Below are 25905 nucleotides of genomic sequence, written 5' to 3'. Positions count from 1 at the left end.
AAACTGGGAAACATTAAAGCAATTTTTCTCTAAATCTCTGATCAGCTGTTCTGGAATGGGAAACTCAGAGTTGCTGATCTCAGAGTAGATCAACTCAGAGTATGTTTTTAAACTCAGAGTTTGTTGAACCTGCTTCCTGGAATGGGGCCCAGATGTCCCAAAACATCATAAACTATTAGATGCAATAAATAAGAATACTGGAGTTCTGTAGTGTGTGAACCTTTAATTTATTTTTTACAGGTTTATATTTTTTGGATCTGCACCTGCCCCACGTGGTTGTGAGGATGTGTATGTAGTGTTTTCTTGTTTTTGACTGAAACACCCACATACCATCAGAGATGCAGGCATTTGAAATGAGCAGTGATAACATATAGAACAAGCCTGATGGTCCCTCACCTCTTCAGTCCAGAGGACATGGCATCCATGTTTTCCAAAAAGAACTTCAAATTTCAGTTCATCTAACCACAGAACAGCTTTCCACATTGCCTCAGTCCATTTGAAATGAGCTATGGCTTAGAGAAATGGCAGTGCTTCTGCACCATGCTCACATTTGGCTTTTTTTTTGCATTTGGCTTTAGCCTACATTTGTGGATGGCACAGTGAACTGTGTTCACAGACAATAATTTCAAGAAGCCTTCCTGAGCGCATGCAGTGATCTTTATAAACGCATCATGCCTGCTTTCAATGCAGTGCTATTGGACATCCAATAATGATTTACAGCCTTGTGGAACCTTGAGCCTATCCCAGCTGCAATAGGGTGAGAAGCAGGGTACGCCTTGGACAGGCAATGTCTCATTTTAAACATTTGTTATGTTTTCTATGTTCTATTGTGAATAAAAAATTGGTTTATGAGTTATGCAAATCATTGCATTCTGTTTTTATTTACAATTTATACTGCATCACAACTTTTTTTGGAACTGGATTTGTATTAATAAAATGTGTTGAACAGGTTAACGATTATCTCATAACAGCCTTTCTGTATCCTAATGTCACAGATGTGTAATCATTGGATGAGGAAAGGGGAGGAGAAAACGTAACTATTATCTCCCTGACAGTAGCTTCAGGGCATTTATTAGAACACACTGGGCTGTTTTTTTCCATTCACATGCCCTTTGTGAGATGTCTGTGGGCACACTTGCCATTGAACTCAATGTATTTTTACTGGTGCTTGTAACAGCCCTCACAAATAATGCTTGACTTTCAGAAGCTAAGTGGAATGGTCTAATTTCACCATAGTGCTTTTTAAACTGCACTTACTTTGTGAGTGGTAAAAGTTGGAAAGAAAAGAGAATACTTACACAGGTGCTAGAAGTAAGTAATACTGTAAATCCATAATACTATTTATTTTGTAATTTATCTGCATTTAGTTACTTTGTCATGTGAAAGAATTTAAATAATAAGAGTGTGTGTATTGCTGTTTAAGCCTTTAGGTTTCTGCGTGTTCGTTCATTGAAAGGAATGACACAAACAGGAATAAGGAGTCCAATTATTAAATTTAATAAAAGCCATTTCAACAGTTTACAGATTAATCTGGTTCAGAATTGCGGAGCTGCCTGATGCAGTCAGTGCAGCTTCACAAAGTCTAACACCGCTCTCTATCTTAGTTCAAACTTTATACACAGACTTGACACCGTTACAAGTTATTGAAAATGCAAGCATTGTAGCAGCTTATCAGTTCCTTCTTCTGTGCCCTTCACTGTCACCGGTTAACGGCCTCATTGGGTCCTGTAGAACAAAACATCAGACCAAAACACGCATCTTTTCCAGTATATCATCGGGCATGTGATTTGTTGTTTCTTACTATGCAGTCTTATTTCTGTCTCCTGTACAGAGTTATTTCAACACTTTCACCTTGTTGTGAAGATTAATCTGCGTATTGCTACTTGATGCTATATTTCCATTTGAATTGTTATATTTATGGTATGTCTAGTGTGCAGCTTATTTACACTTCTCCCTTCACATGCAAATTTGTTGTCTGGAAGAAAATGCAACTCTTGCAGTGCACATCTGCATCTAACAACAATAATTATTGTTATTATGGTTTTGAATTATAGTTCAACAGAATTATTTTGGATGGACTGGTTCTTAACTAACTAACTAACTAACTAACTAACTAACTAAACTGGCCTGGACAAAATGATGGTACTCCTAGAAAGTCTGCCAATTTAAAGGGTGAAAAGTAGTCACTGTGTTGTTTAGTATCAACGGTGCGTACCACACTGAACATGGAACACTGAAACCTAAGGAGAGACCTGTCTCAGGAGATGAGAAAGACAGTTAGTGACAAGTATATTAAAGATTAAAGGGCTATAAGATCATCTCCAGGCAGCTTGATGTTCCTGTGACTACAGTTACACATATTATTCAAAAGTTTAAGGTCCATGGGAATATAGCCAGCCTCCCTGAACATGGCCCCAGAGGAAAATCAATGACAATTTGAAGAGACAGATAATACAAAAGGTAACCAAAGAGCCCCAGAACAACCTCCAAAGAGATTAGGGGTAAACTCCAAGGTCAAGGTACATCAGTGTCAGATCACACCATTTGTTTAAATCAAAGTGAACTACTGGAAGACAACCAAGGAGGACACCACTGTTTGAAGCAAATCATAAAAAAGTGAGACTAGAATTTGCCAAAATGTGTATGGAGAAGCCAGAAAGCTTCTGGGAGAATGTCCTTTAGACATATGCAACAAAACTGGAGCTTTTTGGCAAGTCACACCAGCTCTATATTTACAGATGCAATAATGAAGCATATAAAGAAAATACAACTGTACCTACTGTGAAACATGTTAGAGGCTTGTTATGTTCTGGGGTTGCTTTGCTGCATCTGGCACAGTGTGTCTCATGAGTAAGTGCCTGAAGAGGTATAACAGAGAGGTAGAAGCCAGGAGAATAAACCAGATGTTCTCCACTGAACCATCCAAGATATACTCTCAGTGGCAGGGGAACAATATGAGAACAGCACCCCCAACAAGGCTGGAGACAGAGCAATACTGGAAGAGCATATGGGAGAAGGATGTGTCCCACAACACCAATGCTCAGTGGATAGTGGATCTAAGAACAGACCACAACAACCTCCCTGGACAGGATCCAGTAACCATCACAGTGGCAGACATCCAGGAAAGAGTGTCACATATGAAGAGCTGGACAGCACCAGGCCCTGACATGATACACACCTATTGGCTAAAGAAGCTAACTGCAGTCCACAACCACCTGGCAAAACAAATGAACCAGCTGCAGGCTAAGACACACTCGAGACTGTAAGACCAGTCTGATCAACCTGTGCACCACCTGGATTGACTACAAGAAAGCCTATGACTCAATGCAGCACACATGGATCCTGGAATGCCTAAAACTATACAAGATCAACAGGACCTTTAGAACCTTCATCAAGAACTCAATGGGAAGGGGGAATAAGAACACTAGAGGCCAACTTCAAACCCATTATACAAGTCACCATCAAGTGTGGGATGTACCAAGGAGATGCTCTGTCCCCACTACTGTTCTGAATAGGCCTGAATCCCCTCAGCCAGATCACTGACAAGACTGGCTACAGATACCGACTACGAAATGGAGCAACCATCAGCCACCACCTGTACACACAAGCTGTACACCAGGAGTGAACAAGATATCGATTCACTGATCTACACCACTTGTATCTACCGCAGTGACATTGTAATGTCAATGGGACTGGAGAAGTGTAGTCGGATGGTAACAAAGAGAGAGAAAGTAGTCATAACTGAGGGGACTGCACTACCAGAAGGCAACATTGCCTGAAGACAGCTACAAGTACCTTGGAATCCCACAGGCAAATGGGAACCATAAAGAGGCCGCTAGGAAAGCTGCAACCTCCAAGTACCTGCAGAGAGTAAGGCAAGCCCTGAAGAGTGAGCTGAATGGGAAGAACAAGATCCACGTAATCAACACCTATGCCCTGCCAGTTGTCAGATACCCTGCTGGGATAAGAAGCTGGCTAAAGGAGGAAATAGAAGCCACTGATGTCAAGACAAGATAGCTCCTTACCATGCATGGAGTGTTTCACCCAAATCAAGCACTCTGAGACTGTACGCTAAGCGGAAGGAGCGAGGCTAAGGACTAGTGAGTGTCAGAACCACTTTCCTAGATGACACAACAAGATCCATGAATACATCGGGAAGACGGCCACAAAGGATCATGTGTTTAGTGAGTACCTCAGGCACCAGAACCCGAGAACAAGGAGGAGGAAGAACAGGAACCATCATGGAAGGACAGGCCTCTGCACGGCATGTGGCTGACATAGAAAAATCCTACCAATGATTGGACAAAGCTGGACTGACAGACAGCACAGAGGCACTAATTATGGCAGCACAAGAACAAACTCTGAGCACAAGATCGATAGAGGCTGGGGTCTACAACACAAGGCAAGACCCCAGGTGCGGGCTGTGCAGAGATACCTGAGACAATCCAGCACATAACGCAGAGTGCAAGATGCTAGCAGACAGGGCATGCATGGAACGCCATAACCAAGTGGCTGGAATAATATACAGGAGAACATCTGTGCCGAGTATGACCTTGAAGTCCCCAGGTTAAAATGGCACACGCCCCCAAGGTGGTTGAGAATGACACAGCTAAGATCCTGTGGGACTTCCTGTTACAGACAGACAACCTTGTGATGGCTATATATATATATATATATATATATATATATCTATATATATATATATATCTATAGATATATATATTACTATACAAAACTTAACACCACATAATACACCAAAGTGGAAAAAAACAGAACCGGAAACGGAATATGGCCTGTGACTCATTTAATGGCCAAGTCAGCCATATAGAATTTTTTTCTAAAATTCAACTTCCAGTGCCCATTAATTGAATATAACAGAGTGAGAAATATCATACTGATCCCTATGATTCAACAAATTTTGATACATTCCAAAATTGTATCAGAATTGAGGCCACTAACTGTTGAAGGTATCCAATTAGATAACAGTTTTCAAACAGGTTGATAAGAACCTTCAGTCAAAAAGGTATCACTCTGGTAAACTCAAAAGGAATACATTCTTCAAGAATTCAGTGAAGATGAGGAATAATGAATGAATGAGATGTCAATATCTGTCTTATCCAATTCTGCCCAAAGCTAAAGAATTGTTTAAAATTCTGAATCCATCCAATCAGCTTTTTTAATAAGGCTCAACTGAGAGCGCCAATTCCTTTGGATTCTGATGACTTTCAAATTTGGATTTACTCTAAAATATATATTTGCACTCTATGGACATAATATCAGAAAAATTGAATCTTAAAGAAGACAAAATTGGGCCTTTCTGGTAAATATTCTGATTATGTTAGCAGAATATTTTGCTACTAAATTTAAACATACAAAGATCAGGCACCACAAGTGGATGAAAGAATGATCTCAAAATATTTCTGGATCTTCTGGCTGTATGATGGACAAAATGTCCTGAAATTATTTTCCTTAAATGTATTTACATACGCCTACTTCAGGACTAAAACCTGCTACTTTTTATCCTTTATTTATTCATGTATCTTTTTTTCTCTTCTTCTTTTCTTCTTTTTTTTTTTTTTCTTTTTGAAGCGCGCAAACAAAAACAAAATTTGCGAACCTGGTACGTCGCTCGTTAGCAGTCTGTGGCTGTAGCGCCAGTAACCGGAAACTGTCATCTCTCGCGATGTTTTTCTTGTCGTCATTGATTTGAAACATGGCGTCCGAAGTGGAAGCGGGCATCGCTGCTGCAGCAGGAACCTGAGACCGAGAAGGGTATGCCTGCCTAATGAGACATTTTGACTGTTTTAAAATGTGTAGGTTATATGCTGGTTATAAGCATACAGAACGCGAGAATAAACGGGCTGATTTATCAGAACACTGTTAGCAACTGGCTAACTAGCGTTAGCTTTCCTTCATTCAAGACGTCCCGTACGTTGCAGCTTAGCAACCTTATGTAAAGATCAGCCAACTATATATCAACAGACCTGTTGTTGTGGTGTTATGGTGTGCTGGCAAACCTTGAAGTCTGGAAATTATATCTGAAGATCTTCTGTTTATTGATACAGATACCTTGCCAGACTCATGTGTAAAATAGAAAATTTCGCTGACAGTATGTTTTCTGATTGAAAAGTAAAATACCTCTAAAAGTTACAATAAGCCCAAGTCCAGTGGTAATTATTTTTTGGAACTTATAAGAAATACAAGGCTACGGCGTTTCACAAAAATGCCTATTATCATATGCACTAATCATTGCAAAAAAACTTATTCTGCAGTTCTGGAAGGGCAAAGATGTTTCTGTGTTAAATAGTAGCTCACAAACACACTTCACCTGGAGAAAAGATATGGCATTACTGGCAATATGAATAAGTTTGACCAAATCTGAAACCTTTACTCTCCTATTTTGGTGATGTTTAATTCTGCAGTCAGGGGGTCGGGTGGTAGGTTTTTGGGACTTGGAGTGGTTTACGTTTAATATTTGCTTTGATTTGTTTACCTCTAATCTAGTTTTGTCTTTTTCGTCAATTATTCACCTTTTGTTTTTTTGCCCCGCCACCTGTTTTGTTTTGTTGCCCCCCCCCCTCCCTTTTTTTTCAATGTCTAATCATCACTATTATTATGGTTAATACCTTGGCCTCATGTTTATTTACTGTTTTTCTGTGTGTGGTGTGTGTGTGTGTGTGTGTGTGTGTGTGTGTGTCGTTGCCCTCGGGCCATTGTAAAATGAAAACGAAGCAAAAGTTTTATGTGGCCCTTATACTTTTGTGCTGTGCTTCTAATAAAAAACATCTGAAACAAAAATAAAATACCTCGTAAAGGGAAGGCATGTGGATGTGGGGGTGGCTGTAGCTCAGTAGGTAGAGCAGGTCACCTACTGATTGGAAGGTCAGTGGTTCAATTCCTGGCTACTGCAGGCCAATGTATCCTTGGGCAAGATACTTAACTCCAAGTTGCTCTCCGACCGTTCCGTCGGAGTATGAATGTGAGTGAATGTTAGACGATTGAAGCACTTAGCTTAATTAATTAATCATGGAAGTGCTTGTATGAATGCGTGTGCATGGGGTAAATGTGAACGTGTTGTGTAAGCGCTTTGAGTGCTCATATCTGAGTAGAAAAGCGCTATATAAGAACTAGTCCATTTACCATTTACCATAATTTCTTCATCACACATAATTTCTTCATGTCTTGGTAAATTTTGGTAAATTTGGTTAAAGAAAGTTCTAAGTTGTCTTGTTACTGGTTGTTATACATATCTGATCTGATCTTTCCAATGGCTTTCAGGGAAACTGTATATGGGGTGCTGCCCACCAGTATGGAGACTGAATCATCAAATGGCAAAGAGGGGATGGTACTACCTTCTATTATTCCTGAGGCTTTGTTTTTAACATCTTGCATTTTATTTCAAATGGTGAATGTTTTACTAAGCCAGCTTTGATTATTCCAGGAGGCAACTGGTGAAGGGTCAGAGGCTGCTGATGCTCTTACTGGATCTGGAGATGAGGAGAGTGGCAGGCAGCTGGGAGAGGTGGAGCTGCAGTGTGCTTTGTGCATGAAGTGGTTCACTGCAGACACATTTGGCATTGGCACAGAGTAAAACTATTATTCAGTTGCTCATCAGTAAAATATCAGGACCTGTGTAACTATCCTGACAGTTTTTATGATGTAGTTTTTCTCCTCCTCTACAGAACCTGTCTGCCCTTTATGACCAATTATGTGTTTCACTGCAATGTGTGCCATCACAGTGGTAACACATACTTCCTTAGAAAACAAGCAAGTAAGTGTTCCCTGTGCTTTAACCAGCTATTAACCCCTCTAAAACTATAAGCTCACAATTTGCTCAGTGTTTTGAATTATTCACAAAGTGTTTTTTGTTTTTTAGACCTGAAGGAGATGTGTCTCACAGCCCTTGCAAACCTGACATGGAGATCCAGAACACAAGACGAGCACCCAAAGACCATGTTCTCCAAAGACAAGGTGGGCGTAACTGTTTTTGGGTTTTCCAATGAAATTACACTGAGAGTGTAACCATCTTTTTTTTCCTAGGCAATATAATCACCCCTTGGTTCATTTGCTAATATGATAAAGTTATTTATGGATCAAATGATGTTTTATGTGACTAAAACAAACAAATGACTTAGAACTTCTTAATTTCTTGCAAACGATAATAATAAAAAACTTTCAATGAACATAAAAGCCACATTTGACTAGAAAACAATTGAAAATTGAGTAAAAAAATAACTGATCAATTGATCAGTGTCCTCTACATCCAAGGATAGAATAAAGCACTGTATCAAAGTGGGTGTGAATGAGGCTTGTAGTATATAATGTCCATTCCAGTCCATTTCCTAAATCGTAATGGGAAATGACCATGAATGTATATAAACACACGGTTGATGGATGGTCGTCTGAGACAAGTCGTGCAAGGTCAGAAGCCAGTTCTAAGCTGCAATAAATGGGTCAGGTTGCATTAGGTAGGGTTTTTGGATGCCAAATCTTTTCCAGGTCAATTAAGTGGATCAGAATGATCCAGTGGAGGCTATGAAACATTTTTTGTTGTTTTGGGGTTTGTTTGTTTTTTTTTGGAAGACCTAAGTTGTATGATTAATGAATTTTCAGCTTTCTTTTTTTTGGTTGCAGGATATCATTCCATTTATTGACAAGTACTGGGAGTGCATGACAACTCGCCAGAGACCCGGGAAGCTCACCTGGCCAAACAACATAGTGAAGACGATGGTAATGCTGCGGTGTACAGTGACTGGTGCAGTCCAGTACACAGAAAACATGGGCAGTCATACTTTAAATTCTCCCCATAAAACCCAGTTCATGTGAAGACAGCAGTTAGGAAGGAATTTTTTTTAACCTTTCTTATCCAGTGTCCACCCTTATGCACTGCTGTTTTGTTGCTAGGTATCCTATGTAAATAATATGTTATTATTACTGATATGTTGTAGTATTAGTTTGGAGTAGTACTTCTATTTTCCAGAGCAAAGAGCGCGATGTTTTTCTGGTGAAAGAACACCCTGACCCTGGCAGTAAAGACCCTGAAGAGGAGTACCCTAAATTTGGGCTTTTGGACCAGGTAGCTACCACTCTGCTCTGTTTTGTCACACACTGGAGGAGCATTTGTTTTTTTTTTTTGTTTTTTTTTTTAAACATAAATACATATGTATGTCTTGTGTAGGACCTGGGAAACATTGGACCCTCATATGATACACAGAAACAGACCACTGGTACTCCCGTGACTGGTGGGCTCAATGGTAAGGATGCAAAACACTAAAATTCTGAACTGATGATGTGCATTAATAAAGGAGGGGGTGGGGATATCTGTGGATGTTTTCACACCCACAGTTTGGTTCGTTTGGCCTTGTAGTAATAAAACGTGGTCCCTTATTAATCTGTAGTTTGTTTTTGTGTATCCAGCAGCTCCTCCAAGCATGAAATTATTTTGTGAATATTTATAACTTTCTGCATAAATGCACAGTGGGACACAAGCTCAACATTCTTGTGTTGCATTTTCTGATTCATCAGGGAATTTCCCTGCACAAATGAATATATCATAAATGATCTCATATTACTGATTAGGATTGGGTATTTCAAGCAAAAATACTGCTATTGAGTTTTCATTTAAACCTATTCTACTTTTCTTTGAAGATTGCATCTTACCCCAGCCTGCTCTCAGATGACTGCACAGTTGTTGCAGAATTGTGACTTTGTAGCTTTGTTTGGTGTACTTAACACAGGATCTAATTTCACAGTGCTGCACACACTGTACTGGTCCAGTGCCTGGTAGTCAAAGCTTTTTTCCTGATTTTGCTGTCGACTGCCATCTTCTGGTTCTAGTAGCACATCAGATCCTAACGGGTGCCTTTTTTTAACTGCAAAAACAAAGAAGGAAAAGGTGTAATTTAATAATTTTTAGGAAATTTAAGAAATTTTTGAATTTAGGGTGTATATTATTTATTATATAGAACAAATCCGTGTTGGGACCCAGTCCTCGATAAATGGGGAGGGTTACATTAGGAACGGCATTTGCCATGAAATCTTTGCCAAAACAAACAGGCAGAGCATAAAGAATGAGATTCCCATACGGGTCAGTCAGGGCCCCCTTCTGGTGCTGTTTGCCAGCAGGGGCTCAGTGGAAAGTGCAGGAGCGTGGACATAAGAGCAGGTACTTTAAAGTAGGGACTATTACTGCTAGAGGAGAGAGCTGGCTGGTATAATGGAGAGAAGGTTCATATGTGTGTCTAGAAGATCAGATGGAAATGAAGCAAGGCCAGGAGCATTGGAAATGAAATGTGTAAATGGGAAAATAAATGGCATAGGAAGGAAGAGTATGTGAATACTGTTGTGGAGGTAAAGAAAGTATCAGACAGGATCACGAGTTTGAAGCTGGAAATCGAAGAGGTGATTTTGAATGTTGTCAGTGTGTATGCCCCACAGGGTTGGATGTCAGAAGTGGGTGAAATTCGGGAATAAACTGGGTGAAGTGGCAGAGAGTCCCCTGGGTGGAGAGAGTGGTGATTGAAGCAGACTTCAGAGGTCATGTAGGTGAAGGGAACACAGGTGATGAGGAGGTGTTGGGTAGGTATTATAATAATGAGAGAAATGCAGAAGGATGGTAGTGGATTTTACAAAAAGGATGGAAATGGCTGTGGTGAACACGCACTTCAAGAACAGGGAAGAACACAGTGTGATGCATAAGAGTGGAGAATGATGCACACAGGTTGACTATTTTATGCAAAAGGTGGAATCTGAAGGCAATAGACTACAAAATAATGGCAGGGGAGAATGTAGCTAGGTGGCATTGGATGGTAGACTTTAGGATGGCTCTGGAAATCAAGAAGAGGAAGCGAGTGAAGGTAGCAATAAGGATTAAATGGTGGAAATTGAAGGAGGAATATTGCACAGAGTTAAGGGAGGAATTGAGACAGGCTCTGGGTGGTAGGGAAGAGTTATGAGATAACCGGGAAAGTACAACTGGAGTGGCAAGGGAAACTGGCAAGCATGTGTGGTGTATCCTCAGAGGAAAGAAGACAAGGAGCCAGTAAAACTAGTGAAAAAAACAGTGAACAGTGAGTTTGATACCTTTCACAAACTTCCACAATGAACCATACTAAACCCTTGTTTATACTCTCCGTGTCCACGAGTCTTCTAGGGGCTGCTTGGGCCTGAGTGATGTGATGTAAATTTCTTCATCAGATGGTGAGTGTGAGGGCCTGGGCAGACCTGCATGTGCCTGCCTATTTGTTTGGTTTGGTTTTCAGGGTTTTTTTTTTTTTTTGTGACCACATCAACTTATCCACCAAGAATTTACATTGGAGTGCACCAACCAAAAGGCAGCAAACTTAAAGCAGATTTCAACAAAGAATGAACAGGAATGATTGTGCTGTCTCCAGCGCTCCATGTCCACAAAAGAGTATAATCAAGGCATATGTGTGTGTCTGAACTGAACCAAATGGGTTGGGTGTGAAATCAGCCTTACATGAATAATATGCAGTATGAACTTCCCAAACTCAGCCAAACAGTGTGATATGTGATGCCCATAGTGATTCTGTGCATTGTGTTCCAGGTGGATCTTCTTTCTCAGGTGAATATGTGGTTTTTTTGGCATCTGGAGCAGTCGTGTGGTGGTTTTGTTTTTTTTTTCTTTTTTGCTGTTATGTAACCCTTCTGGATAGAAGTTGGCCCTGTGGGTTTCAATCAGGCTTTTCCCCCTAGCATAAACCCAACTCAAGCTAAACTGATCCTCAATTAGCATCTTTAGGGCAACTTCATCCACATCCAGTTGTAGTTGTAACCTCCCTGTTTGCTGTGTGCATCTGTTTGGTCTCCCACCCTCTTTCCTGGATGCTTTTACCCTCATGGGTGATTGTATCTTGCTCGTCTCTGGCTTGCTGCTAATGGGCTTTGAAATCCCTTAAAATCTCCTGATTGTAATGACACTCTGCCCTTCCCAGGTGCAATGGCTATGAGAGTAGAGTCCCATTTTTGATTTGCTGTTGGCTTTTACCCAATGCTTATTAGCCTCACCCTCTTCCATTGCCTCCATCTCAAGGTTTGTTACAGCACTTAAGCCATAAAATTAATTAAAAAAAACAAACATAAGCTTGGCAGCAAAGAAAGAAAATCAAAATGACAGCTTTTAGATATTTGTAGAAATTAAACAAGCTATATAAAATTATCTCCAGATAATGTGAAAAGTTAGCTATTTCCTGTCATTTTATTTACTGAACAATTAGTTAATCATGAAAATAATTTTTAAATTCAGCCCTTTCACAGTGTTATAGAAAAGTGGACACTCCTCACTTTCTTCTCCCTTTAATATGCCTTTATTCCACATCACATCTTCAGTGGGTAAAACCTTTAGTTCACTAATTTAGGATAGTCAATAAAAGATCCAGATGCATATTGAACAACATGCTAGAATTAGAGCCAATAACTTATAAATTATATGGTAAGACTTGCGCAATTACTGAGAAGCTGTTACTTTGTTTTTTTAAGTTATTGGTAATTCGGCAACATTGATTAATACTTGTTTTTCTTAAAACATTTACATTTGACGTTCTATTCATCCTTGAAGGAATGATCAAAATTAAATTAGTAAATCTTCTTTAATATAATCTGAATTTGTGGCAGACAGATGTGGCAGGGTCACATTAAAGAGGCTGATAGTATTTGGAAAATGCCATGTGAACTAATTCCTCGCCTTTTGTGCCTGCCGTCTTCCTGTGTACTTCAGACGCTGAATAACCTGCTTTCTCTGTTTGTGTGTATGCTTGGTAGTGTTTTGTTTTTTTTGGCAATGTTGTTATAAAAATACATTTAAAAAAGAAAAAATAGTTGTACATCAACTGTAATATTTAATAGTAAACTTTTTTTTGTTTAGTCATTTACAAACTGTTTTCAATGACCTTCTGTTCTCAAGTTCCCTGCTGCTTTCACTGTACTCTGGCCTTTGGGTTCAGTTGCACCAACAGCACTTAAGCTAAGTCAATCATAACTTTAGGTTACTTGCATAACCCTGGTTCTCAGAATAGCATGAGTGAGATGTCTCACTATAAGATGCGCCTGCCTGGGTATTCCTCAGAATTTATCTCATTACTCCAGTTCTTACTTTCTGGTGATCAAAATGACCATGTTGGGCAGAACCACCCACCCTTAAGTAGCTTGCACTACTACACTGTCATTATTTATGATAAGTATTTCTTGCTTTGCCCTAGCAAGAAGGGCTGTCTGGTGAGAGATCACACTCATGCTACTCTGAGATATCCCAGCAGCCACCAGCAAATAACAAATACCCTCTTTATCCAAGTCAGGACCCAGAGCTCAGTACTGCTTGGGCTATACTTAATAAAAACGTCTAGTCGCTAGAGCTGGACAGACGTGAGAAGTGAGGACCAGCTTGGTGCTGTACAGAAGTCCTGGATTAACAGGCCTTTAAACAGGGCCTGGGATCCTCCTAGACCATGAGTGAACTTGGAGTGAACTTGCAGGCCCTGACTTCTATAATAAAGGGCAGTTGCCTCCACAATCTAGTGTGAGAGCTGTTGCTTGGTGGTAAGCCTGCCTTTATGTGGGCCATCCCAGGAAACGAAGAGCTGGTCACTTTTTTTTTTTTTTAAACTCTGTCCTGTCTAAATCAGTATCCAAAATAAAAACATATGCAACCTTTATTCTTCAGATGAAGAAAAAAGAGGCAGGGAGAATGTTGCTGAGGTAATAGGCACACATGAATCAACCAGCATAGGCACAAAGGCTGGGTTGGGCTTCAGTGACACCTAACCTGCCCTGTGGCAAACTGAGTGCATGAAGTGTATGAATATAAATGGACCGGTTCTTATATAGCGCTTTTCTAATCTGCTTGAATACTCAAAGCGCTTTATATTAGAAGCCTCATTCACACATATTCATGCAAGCATTTTTTTCTACATATAAGCACTTTCCATCTTATCATTGATTACATTCCCACTCCCGTGAATAGCAGAGGCTAAAGCCAGCGCAACCCTGTCCTTTTGAGGCAGAGGCTCAAATGTGGGACCAAAGAGCCCATCCAAAACCACTGCAAAGTCCAAAAGGGGGCATCATAGGCCTGAAGACAGAGAGAAGCCTATGTCACCTTTTTAAAAATAACGGCACACCAAAGGGTGCTGGCATGATGGCCTAAATGACAGTAGCAATGTGGAAAAGGCTTTACTCTTGTCTGTCAGGTCCTGTAAGAGTCGCAGAATCATGTGAACCTGGACACTGAATGGGAAATGTGTCCACCAATCCTCAAACACCTCTTTTACAGTTATAAAGAGATCTGGTGGATGCCCTAGCATTTTGAATGCTCTGAGGGAAACATTCAGTGTTCTAACAGCTAAAGCTGACACTTTGTTAGGCCCTTTCAGTCATGGCAGATTCAATATGCAGTCTGCTTTTTGTGGCAGTGTGGGGTTTCCTGGAAGATGTGTAGTCAGACTTGATGGAGGTAGGCTGTGACTAACTGCTCTAAAGGGGGCATGTAGAGTTAAGCCATGCTTCAAAATCTGAGGAGGAAGTCGCCTGTATTGGGCTTTTGCAGCTGAAAAGCAGCAGCTCTGGCAAGACTAGGATCAACTATTTTGCCTCTATGGTGCCATGGGGTAATTTCTTTCCTTTGTAATGAGTAATGCACACATTCTGTTTATCCATTCTAGGAGTGGGGAAAGCCACTACTCGTCTCCTTATTCTTATGCTTAGTTATTCTTATTCCTCACCCTGAGAAGCAGCTCGAACTAAGAGAATGAAAAATTTCATCCTCGTCCTTCTTGGTGGATATGACGAGTTCCAAAGGGTACTCACAGTCATCCTCATAATCCAACTCCAATACGTCTTCCATCTGTGGAGCTGCCACAACTAAGTCCAGTTGTGAGCCCTAGCTAGTGGCAGCATGTTGTTCGGGTTCTGCAACTCCTTTTTTATCACCACTGTCTGCTGACGTGTTGGCCGTCTTCGGAGACTTTTCATGGTGAACCAGGGCTTTGATTGCGAGCAGGCCATTTTCCAGCCCAAGGCAACAAAAGCAGAGCTGGTGCATGTCTTTACTCAATATCTTGTTCCCACAAACACAACTGTGCCCTCAGTGTCACAGGAGGGCACTGTCATTTCCACACCTAACAAAATGATGACAGCAGATAAGCCTTTCCACAGACACCAAGAATCAGTGTATACTGATATTTTTTAAATGTTATTACATTATTTAGTTTAAAGAAATGAGCATTTGTCTTGCTCAGTATGTTGTTTCACGTTTTCCTTAGACTGCTAGCATTTCCTGTTTTGTGTTTGTTTTTATTTTCTTTTGTTTTGAATCTCAATAGTTGCTGTGACTCTGCTAGACAAAACCACAGTCACATGCATTTATATAAATACACTAAAACTGAGCATAATTAAAGCTGGGCTTAAGTTTTGTTGGTGCAAACAGAGTGAAGTCCATTCTAATGACTGGTCTTAATGAAGACCAACCTAGTATTTAGGCTCTGGTTCAGTAAAGACCAGTTGGTGCAATCGACCCTGGAGACCAGTGCCTGCAATACTGCTAGCCTTTATCTCATTACACAAAGCTAGAGCTAAGCTAATGTAAAGCTAAAGTAATACACAGCCCTGCAATAAATCCTCCTTTCATGTAGGTTGGATTCCGAGCTGAGGTGTGTTTGTTTTCTCGTGTGTGTGTGTGTATGTATGTGTGTATGAGTATATATACTGATCAAGCTTTATATTATGACAACTGACAATGAAGAGAATAACACTGATCATTTCTTTTTTTATGGAACCCGTTAGTGGGTGGGAAATATTAAGGAGCAAATGAACATTTTGTCCTTGAAGTTGATGTAGGAAAAACGGGCAAGTGTAAGGATTTGAGTTTGGCAAGGGCCAAATTATGATGGGTCAGAGCAAACTTCAGCTCTTGTAGGGTGATCCTAGTCTGCAGTGGTCAGTATCTATCAAAAGTGGCCCAAGTAAGGAACAGTGGTGAACCAGCGACAGGGTCATGGGTGGCCAAGGCTCACTGACATGCATGAGTAGTGAAGGCTTGCCCATGTGGTCCAATCCAACAAACAAGCTACTGCTACTCAAATTGACGAAGATTTTAATGCTGGTTTTGATAGAAAGGGGTCAGAACCAGCATTAAGTTTTTCTGCAATTTTTTTTTTTTCTCGGCACAGTGCATCACTGTTTGCTATTTATGGGAATACACAGTCGCAGACCAGTCAGGGTGCCCATGCTGACTGGTCTGCATGGGATTAATGGCTGAAAGTGCCATTAATTCAATTTATTTATATACCACCAAATCACAACAGTCGCCTTGAGGCACTTTATATTGTATGATAAAGACCCTAAAATAATTACAGAGAAACTCGAACAAGCACAGTGGTACAGTGGGAAGGAAAAACTCCCTTTAAACAGGAAGAAACCTCCGGCAGAACCGGGGATAGGGGGCGGCAGTCATCTGCCAGGACCAGTTAGGGCTGAAGGGAGAGATACAGGTCAAAAGACATGCTGTGGAAGAGAGCTAGAAATGGAATAAAACTGATTAAATGCAGAATGGTGTATAAGAGAGTAAAAAGAGGTGAATGAAAAGAAACACTCAGTGCATCGTGAGAACCCCCAAGCAGCATAGGTCTATTGCAGCATAACTGAGGGATGGTTCAGGGTCACCTGATTCAGCCTGATTCTATAAGCAGGGGACCAAGAACTGGAATAACGGAGCAATGGAAGAAGGTGGCCTGGTCTGATGATACACATTTTCTTTTGCATCACGTGGATGGCTGGGTGCGTGTGTATGACACATCAGAGGGGTTTGTGTGTGTACTTGTGCATTTGTTGCAGACCATGTACACCCTTTTATGGAAACGGTATTCCCTGATGGCTTTGGCTTCTTTAACAGGATAATGCACCCTCCCACAAAGTTAAAATGGTCAGGGAATGGTTTGATGAGCACAAGAGCAAGAGGAGGTGTTGACTTGGTCTCCAAATTCCCCAGTTCTCAATCCAGTCCAGCAGCTGTGGGATGTGCTGAACAAACAGGTCGGATCCATGGAGGCCCCCCTTGCAACTTAAAGAACTTAACCCTTTATTTACCGCAGGCCCGTTAACTTAAAAGTGCTGCCATTCATGGACTTCCGGCACTAATTACCGTAATAGCCCTATATTGGGCGTGAAGCGTTGGTGACAAAAGGCCACGTAATTACGATAACTCAAAGTGCATTTGAATCAGACGTTTCAGCGGCGATACGCTCGCTTTAACCAGATGTTCACAGCAAGTAAATGGACTAGTTCTTATATACTTCTTTTCAACTCTAACTGAGCACTTATACAACACGTTTGCATTCACCCATTCATACAAGCACTTCCATGTGTAGCTAAGCTAAGTGCTTACTGTCTAACATTCACACGCATTCATACTCCAATGCTTGCCTCAGAGAGCAACTTGGGGTTCAGTATCGTCGCCCAAGGATACTTTGGCAAACAGCCAGGAATCGAACTGCCAACCTTCTGATTAGTAGGTGACCTGTTCTACCTCCTGATCTACAGCCAAGGGCAAGGGCAGGTAACGGGTGCATCAGTGGCGATCGCCTGCTGTTAAAGGCTTAAAGCATCTGTTGCTACATCTTGGTGCCAGATACCACAGCACAGCTTGAGGGTCTAGTGAGGGCCATGCCTCGATGGGTCAGGGCTGTTTTGGCACAAAAAGGGGGGCACGATGTAGGCAGGTGGTCATGATCTTATTCTTGATCTGTGTGTGTGTGTGTGGTGTGTGTGTGTGTGTGTGTGTGTTGTTTGTGTGTTTGTGTGTGTGAAGCTGACAAAATATTACTGTTAAAAAGTTTCAAAGAATTTGACCTTCAAATCAAAATTTTGTTTTACCAGCGGTGAAACAGGAGGGGGCAGTGAAAGGAGAATTTCTGGCAGGACTGTGTCATAAACTGGCAACTAATTGTATATTTCCTTTGCTACTGCCTAGCTCTGTGTTCGTGTGTGATTGTATGGGTTCATATGTTAATCTGTTTTGTGTTCTTAAAGGTGCTTTGGCTCCTGCCCAGGAAAAGGAAGAGGAGCCAAACGTAAACAGCAGCAGCAACAAGAGGGAACGGCTGCAGGAGCAACTAAGAGAACCAGGAGGTACTAACTTATAGCATATTTTATAGCAGTATTGTATGTACTGGGAAACTAGTGTATACACTCTCCTCAAAAGGTTTGGGTCATAGGCCAGTCCCTTTATTTTTGCTGTAGACTGAAAACATTTGGATTGTCCTGAAGAAGAAAGTTGTCACTGGTGTACTAAGTAACAGAAGTTGAACAGGTAGACCAAGGAAAACAACAGCAGTTGACGACAGAAACATTGTAAGACCCTAAAACACCTGTTAGTGACATCAGCAACAACCTCCAGAGGGTGACGGTATCACAATCTAGTGTTCTCAGAAGACTGCATATACAACATACACTCTAGGAAAGTTTTATGGACTGATCAGACAAAGATTGACCTTCACCAAAGTGATGGAAAGGCTAAAGTTTGGAGAAAGAGGATGGTCTCATGATCCCAAACATACAAGCTCATCTGTGAAACACAGCACAATGAACTCAGAAGTCTTTAGAAATATTTTGTCTGTCAATTTAAAGAAAGAGAGCTTTCATCGGGCAGTAAGATAATGACCCAAAACATACTGTCAAACTACAGAAGAGTTCATCAGGGCAAAAGTGGAAGGTTTTAGACTGACCTAGTCATTCTCTGGAATTAAACCCTCTAAACCAGGGGTGGGCAAACTTTTTGGCTCTGGGGCCACGTGACTTTTTTGAAATTTGACAGACGGGCCAGGCCAGCTGATAAAATCATTTGAAAATGACCAGCCAAGTTGCGAGAAGAGCTCTGAGTTTCTATGAATTAACCATATTTATCCAATTAAGAGGGTATTTTGCTATGTGAGTTGGATTGTAAAGCTACTGTGTAAAGATCCATTTAAAAAGCATGCACATCAGATCCTTTGGATTTTTGCATAACATTTATCCTATATTTTCGATATATAGAAAGTCCACAGTTAGAGGCAACCAAGAGAGTCAAAGAATTTTGGTTTAAGTTGGTCTATTTAGACATTGACAGAAATGGACAAAATGGACATTGCAGTGGTTTTATCAGACATGAAGTCTTTTGAAGTATGTGGTGTAGCTAATTAAAATATAAAAACATAGGTATGCTTGTGGGCATTCTAAATGCAACTTTAACATTGTGTGTGTTAACATTCAGTGATAACCTGTTGTAACTTGCCATTCTACTTCTTTGCAGCGACCCCCTGTTTTCAGCCCAGCGGCTGCCTCCTCATGGTTACCCCCTGGAGCACCCATTTAATAAGATGGATACCGTTATGTTCTCGCAGAACCAGACCCGCATGCTCCAGACCCAGAGAAGCTTGAGCTGGACTGCTGGCAGGCAAACCAATACCTGTGATCTGTACAGGGCCTGTCTGTATGAGAGAGTGCTGCTGGCCTTACATGACAGAGGTACTCATTTCGAGGAGAGGTTGTTAACTTTGATTTGAAGTTTCATGTTCTGTTTTTAATTAGACAATACTGTGAAGGCTTGAGTCACCCTTCATTTCTTTAAGAAATAGTGCAGCAGTTCATTGAAACATATCCAACATAAATGGAAATGCAGTATATGAGGCAAAATGGGGTATATAATTTCAAAAAGTGTGAAAGTCATATTTGATATAACTTTATTCTTCAACACACAGCCTGACTCTCTTAGGCATGCTTTCTTGAAATTTCTTTAATTAGTATTCAAAAAATAGTTCCCCAGGCTTCTGGAAGAACATTCAAAGCTCTTCTTTGGATGTTGGCTACATTTTGTTCTGTTCTGTCAAGATGAAACCTCAGTGCCTCAAGATGTTGAAGTCCAGGCTCTGGAGAGGCTAATCTATGACTGATGGTGTTCTGTTGTCTATTTTTTGATACAGATATGCTTTTACTAGATTAGCATGTGTTTGGGATCATTGTTGTGCTGAAAAATGCAGCTATTGCTAACCAGATGGTATTGCATGTTGGGTCAAAATCTAATGGTACTTTTCTATGTTTGTAATCATTTTTGATAAGCTCCCTAATGCCACTGGCTAAAATGCAGCTCCAAACCATAACAGATGGCTGTAGGGTAGAACCTGGCCATTGTGTAGCCCCTGGATCATGTTGGGCCCTCTGGTTGTCCCTAATCTGAGGTCAACTGGAAATTAGGATTCAAATATACTTAAGTATATCAATGCAGTTTGCCCCATTTCAGTCACCAGACACTTTGATAATGCTTACTGTTTTTTTGTGATTTGGTGGAAAATCACAACATAACTTTGATGACACAACTGATTTTTGATGTACAAACCTACCTTTGTGCAAGTGAATGCAACTTCATTGTAAATGTATTGGAATACTTCATAGACACTTGTGAGAGATTTGCGTTTGATTGCATTTGATTGATTTTGTGTTTCCAAGAGATGTCATAAAAAAAAAAAAGATTGATTGATTGATGTAGAATACAGAGTTTCTAACAAGAATGGACTTCTAAGTATTTCTTTACTGAAGTCAAAGGTGAAGCTGTGTGCTTAGTTTGTGGAAAGCAGGCTGCTGTTGTGATTGCAGTTTGAATTGCCATTGCAAGATGAAACACAGAGAAATACAAGAACTTGACTGATGCAAAGCAGGAACAGACATCTGAACATTTGCTAGAGGAGCTTCAAAAGCAACAAGGAATTTTCCCAAGCTTTACACATCCAGGGATGGAGCAGTCAAGACAAGCTTTCTGATTTCCCACAAAATTGCAAGAAAACAGTAAGCCGTTCTCTGATAGGGACTTCTCAGTGTTTGGTGGACTCTGCTGCACTGATATGCCCTGAGATAAAAAGAAGCAAATGAGAATATCCCCCCTCTGGGTTAACCGTAAGTTTAACAGTTTAAACATGTTGCTGTATAACTAAAACTTAACTTCATCAGGGCAGTGCACTGAATCACATGATGTCATAAGCTACCACACAGCTGTCAGGTGGTTCAGACTTAGGCAAAGTGCTAAAAAGAATAATGGACCCCAGAGCCGAAATTTGCAAGCTTTGTGAGAAGAAAGGTAAGGACATTCCAGAACCCTCAGAGTGCAGGATGGAAGGCAGGTCTTGCATTTATTGGTGATGTGACTGTCCTTTGCATTTCTGCCTCACTTGGTAAAAGCCCCAGATAGACTAGATTTCAGTGACTGAATAAGAAAAAAATATGCAGGGAAGTAATAAAACTGCAAGCAAAATAGCGGTAGGACTTTGCATAAAGTTAAAAGTTTTCCAAATTTGTGTTTGTGTTTGTCGTCACGTCCAACGGCAGTTTGATGAAGCACCTCAATCCTAATTCACTACTACACAGATTCATAAGTGGGGAATTTTGACTGTTGTGCAATGGGAGGAAGGGGAAATGAAAATTAGAGTTGACTCAAGACTTTTACACAGTACTGTATACTGTATGCAGATTCAAGCTTATTATATATATGTGTATGAATGAATATGTTTGTGTTGCAGCACCTCAGTTGAAGATCTCTGATGACCGCCTGACAGTGACCGGGGAGAAGGGTTACTCCATGGTCCGAGCTTCCCATGGCGTGCGGAAAGGCGCCTGGTACTTTGAGGTGTCTGTTGATGACATGCCTCAAGAGACTGCAGCCAGACTTGGCTGGGCTCAACCACTTGGTCAGTAGTGCTTTGTACTCATACAAACCTGTTTTACATTTAGGGATAATATGGATTGTTTATAATCAAACTACAGGGTCAAAAGACATAAAAAATGAAATTGTTAAATTATATGCAGTCACATAAATTGACTGTAGAGCAGTTTAAGTCTATTGCATGGTTATTTTATTTTAATAAAACTAAATGTATAAACAAAAACTTGGGTGTGGAAAGATATTTTAGTTAACTTATATAGGAATATAAACTAGAATTCAGAGAAAATTATATAGTATATATCAGCAAAACTAAATAAATAAAATATATTGGAAAAGTCTTTTAGTTTTGGCTTGGTCAAACACAATTAGTATGAAAGGGCATTGGTTGCATATGTGTATTAAGACAGGAATGTCATGACTGTGGGTCATTGTCGTTCATGTGTATGTGGTACTATAAAGTCTAGCTCGGTGTAGATTGAATGAAATTTATATTTCGCCAAATCACAACAAACAGTCGCCTCAAGCAACATATATTGTAAATTAAAGACCCCACATAATAACAGAGAAAACCCAACAGTCAAAACGACCCCCTATGAGCAAGCACGTAGTGACAGTGGGAAGGAAAAACTCCCTTTTAACAAGAGGAAACCTACAGCAGAACCAGGCTCAGGGAGGGGCAATCTTTTGCCACAACCGGTTGGGGGGGTGAGGGTACGGAGACAGAACAAAAGACATGCTGTTGAAGAGAGCCAGAGATTAATACTAACTAATGAATAATGCCGATTGGGGTATAAACAGAGTAAAAAGAGGTGGATGAAAAGAAACACTCAGTGCATCATGGAACACATCCAGCAGCAAAGGCTTTTGCAGCATAACCACGGGATGGTTCAGGGTCACCTAATCCAGCCCTAAGCTTGATCAAAAGGTTTAGGTTTAAGCCTAATCTTAAAAACAGAGAGGGTGTCTGTCTCCTGAATCCAAACTGGGGGAGAAGAGGGGCCTGAAAGCTGAAGGCTCTGCCTCCCATTCTACGCTTAAGTATCCGAGGAACCACAAGTAAGCCAGCAGTCTGAGAGTGAAGTGCTCTGTTGGGGTGATATAATACTAATGAGGTTTTTAAGATGAGATTGACCTGATTATTCAAGACCTTGTATGTGAGGAGGAGGATTTTAAATTCTATTCTGTATTTAACAGGGAGCCAATGAAGAGAAGCCAATATGGGAGAAATGTGCTCTCTCTTTCTAGTCCCTGTCAGTACTCTAGCTGCAGCATTTTGGATCAGATGAAGGCTTTTCAGGGAGCTTTTAGGACAGCCTGATAATAATGAAATACAATAATCCACCCTAGAAGTAATAAATGCATGAATTAGCTTTTCAGCATCATTCTGAGACAGGATATTTGTCACAGCGGGGTGCTGCAGGGCAGAGAGGACCTCAAAGCAGGATGAGGCAAGAGCTGATCTTGATTCAACTTTTATTGAAAAAGTAAACACGAAAGGTACAAAGGCCAGCTACACGAAAATGAAGTACTTGAAAACTGAAAACTCAAAACACACAGCACAGACGTTAACCTAAATGTACAAAGACTTAGGACCCGACAAAGACAAGAGCAGACAATAAATACACAAGGGCTATTGAAGGAAGTGACAACAGGTGGAAAAACAGCTGACCATAATTATGCAGATGAGACAAGGGGAAACAAAACAGAATACAACACACAAGGAACATGACACTATCAAAATAAAACAGGAAGTGGAATTAAACACAAATACCCAAACCTAACATCACATACAAATACCTATACAAATAAAACTATACAATAAGAAACCCCGAATCACATACAAATAACTAACTAACAGAAAACCTAACCATAACAAACTGAGGATCTAAATAGTTACACACACAGCCAAAAATACAACAAAATGGAACTACACAAAAAAAAGAACTCAAGACTCTGGGCCACCGGCCCACAACCATGACATATTTCTGATTTTAGAAATATTGCGCAAATGTAAAAAGGCAGTCCTACAAAGTAGGTAGGTAGTAGTAGAAGTTAGCTTAATTGTAAGAGGGCTTTGTATCTGAACAATCTGAGCTCATTGTTCTTTGTCTGAAGAGTTCTTGAAATGTTAACGTTTCCTTATTTACATCTTAGGTAACCTGCAAGCACCACTGGTTACGACAAGTTCAGCTACTCATGGCGCAGTAAGAAGGGAACGCGGTTTCACCAGTCGATAGGAAAGCATTATTCTTCAGGCTATGGTCAGGGAGACACACTGGGCTTCTTCATAGAGCTGCCTGAAGAAACAGAGATAGCCAAGGCTCTGCCTGATACATACAAGGACAAGGTAACCCCTCAGCTAAATCAGCAGCATTGCTTTGATTTATTCTTGTGTTGAGCATTGCTTCGCTGGAGCTCAGCCACAGTGATCTTTGGGTTCTTCTTTACCCCTCTCACCAAGGTTCTTCTCCCACGATTGCTCAGTTTGGCTGGACGGCCAGGTCTAGGAAGAGTTCTGGTCATCCCTAACTTCTTCCATTTAATGATATGGAGGCCACTGTTTTTTCTTTGTTAATAAATTTGCAAAAATTTCTACATTTCTGTTTTTTTTTTCTGTCAAGATGGGGTGCTGAGTGTACATTAATGAGAAATGAAATGAACTTTTTTGATTTTAGCAAATGGCTGCAATGAAACAAAGAGTGAAAATTTAAAGGGGTCTGAATACTTTCCGTACCCGCTGTATATCTGACAGACAGGTTTATTCCCCTGCATTTGTTTCAAAATGGACTGGTACTGTATGTAAATGCAAAATGTGGTCCTCTGAGTTTGTGCTGTAGAAATGACACAAATTGAACAGTTTTGTTTATTACTGAAAGACCGGAGCCTATGAGGGAGCAATAAATGTCCCATCCTGAAAACCGGGAATTTCAGAATAACTAAAATGCTCTTTTTTTTTTTTTTTTCCCTCTCCAGGCACTAATTAAGTTCAAGAGCTACCTGTACTTTGAGGAAAAGGACTATGTGGACAAAGCAGAGAAAAGTCTGAAGCCAATGAGCCCCAGCAGGGTTAGAAAACTTCTCCAAAATAGTCTGTTTGGAAAACCTGCTGTCATTTCACACTATTAATGCCTGAGTCTTGTTTTTCAGATGATTTTCTATAAAAATGGAGTGAACCAAGGTGTTTGCCTTTGAAAACCTGTTTGAGGGCCTCTACTTCCCTGCCATCTCACTGTACAGAGCTGCACGGTCAGTACACGTTCACATCCTGTAAAGACTCCTAAATATCCTAAAGACTCCTAAAGTATACTCTTACCTCTCTTCAGGTTTCTGTCAATTTTGGGCCCCACTTCAAATACCCTCCAAAGATGTTAAGTATCAGCCGGTGAGAGCTTTTACCTTTCAAGATTCCAGCTTTCTCCACATGATCTTAAAAACTTGCACTGAGACACTGTTTGATTACTTTCAGATGAGTGACATGGGCTGGGGAGCTGTGATCGAGCACACTCTAGCTGATATGCTGTAACCATGTGGAGACTGAGGTGGATGGACGACGCAGTCCTCCATGGGAGGGATGAAAACATTAAATTGAGTATACCTCATGCTGCGATAAACTGTAAGAAGCTGCAGCATTTCAGCCCCTGAGATAGAAAAATACGGTCAGCAGAGAAGCATTTTTACCAGACATAAGACCTTTGAAAATGACAACTAGCTGATGGCTGCATACCATTAGTGTGCCATCAGGAGACAATTCCACACCAGACTTTCTTATCAGCTTACTTACGGTGCTTTGGCTTCAAACATGTAGATTTTGAAGTTGTTATGCTATAGAGAGATCTTACTGGATGTTAGTTTAACACATTTTTGGTATCACGATGTGTATATTGCTGCTGCCAAACAAGCCGTTTCAGCATTTCACTTACTCTGTAGACAAAAATCTGGAGTCCTTTTATTTTCTTTTTTGTGTGTGTTTCTGCTATTTACTGTTTTATACACTGGGTACAATTAATAAAAAAAATGCCACAGGAAAATTGATTTGATTCATCACATCTGGCTTTACTGAGAGGTCTTTTCAGGTCCACCCAGCCTTTTAAGAAGCTACTTTACTGTTGTGGGGTCTGTGTCCTTCTGTGTCAATATGTCAAAACCCAAGAAGAAGAAATTACTGGTGTAGAAGGCCAAGTTAGAACTTTGTGCATAAATATCTTTGT

General features: G+C 40.5%; 1 protein-coding gene across 1 annotated transcript; it reads left to right on the top strand.

Annotated features, from left to right (window-relative positions):
- The first annotated feature begins 7280 nt into the window (after nt 1-7280).
- On the top strand, nt 7281-25719 carry ash2l (ash2 like, histone lysine methyltransferase complex subunit). The gene is given in 24 exon segments (XM_030743173.1): nt 7281-7345; nt 7442-7587; nt 7683-7771; nt 7877-7971; nt 8635-8730; nt 8981-9076; nt 9179-9254; nt 11567-11584; nt 18040-18051; nt 18054-18138; nt 19298-19359; nt 19362-19436; nt 19439-19453; nt 19456-19512; nt 21555-21722; nt 23852-23866; nt 23869-24044; nt 24671-24763; nt 24845-24880; nt 24882-24947; nt 25021-25057; nt 25060-25079; nt 25164-25217; nt 25219-25719. Coding segments are annotated over 24 exon segments (1677 nt in total). The 5' UTR covers nt 7281-7309; the 3' UTR covers nt 25273-25719.
- The last annotated feature ends 186 nt before the right edge of the window (nt 25720-25905 follow it).

The sequence above is a fragment of the Archocentrus centrarchus genome, chromosome 12, assembly GCF_007364275.1.
Source record: "Archocentrus centrarchus isolate MPI-CPG fArcCen1 chromosome 12, fArcCen1, whole genome shotgun sequence".
Taxonomy (NCBI): Eukaryota; Metazoa; Chordata; class Actinopteri; order Cichliformes; family Cichlidae; genus Archocentrus; species Archocentrus centrarchus.
This window is presented reverse-complemented; position numbering and strand designations above follow the sequence as displayed.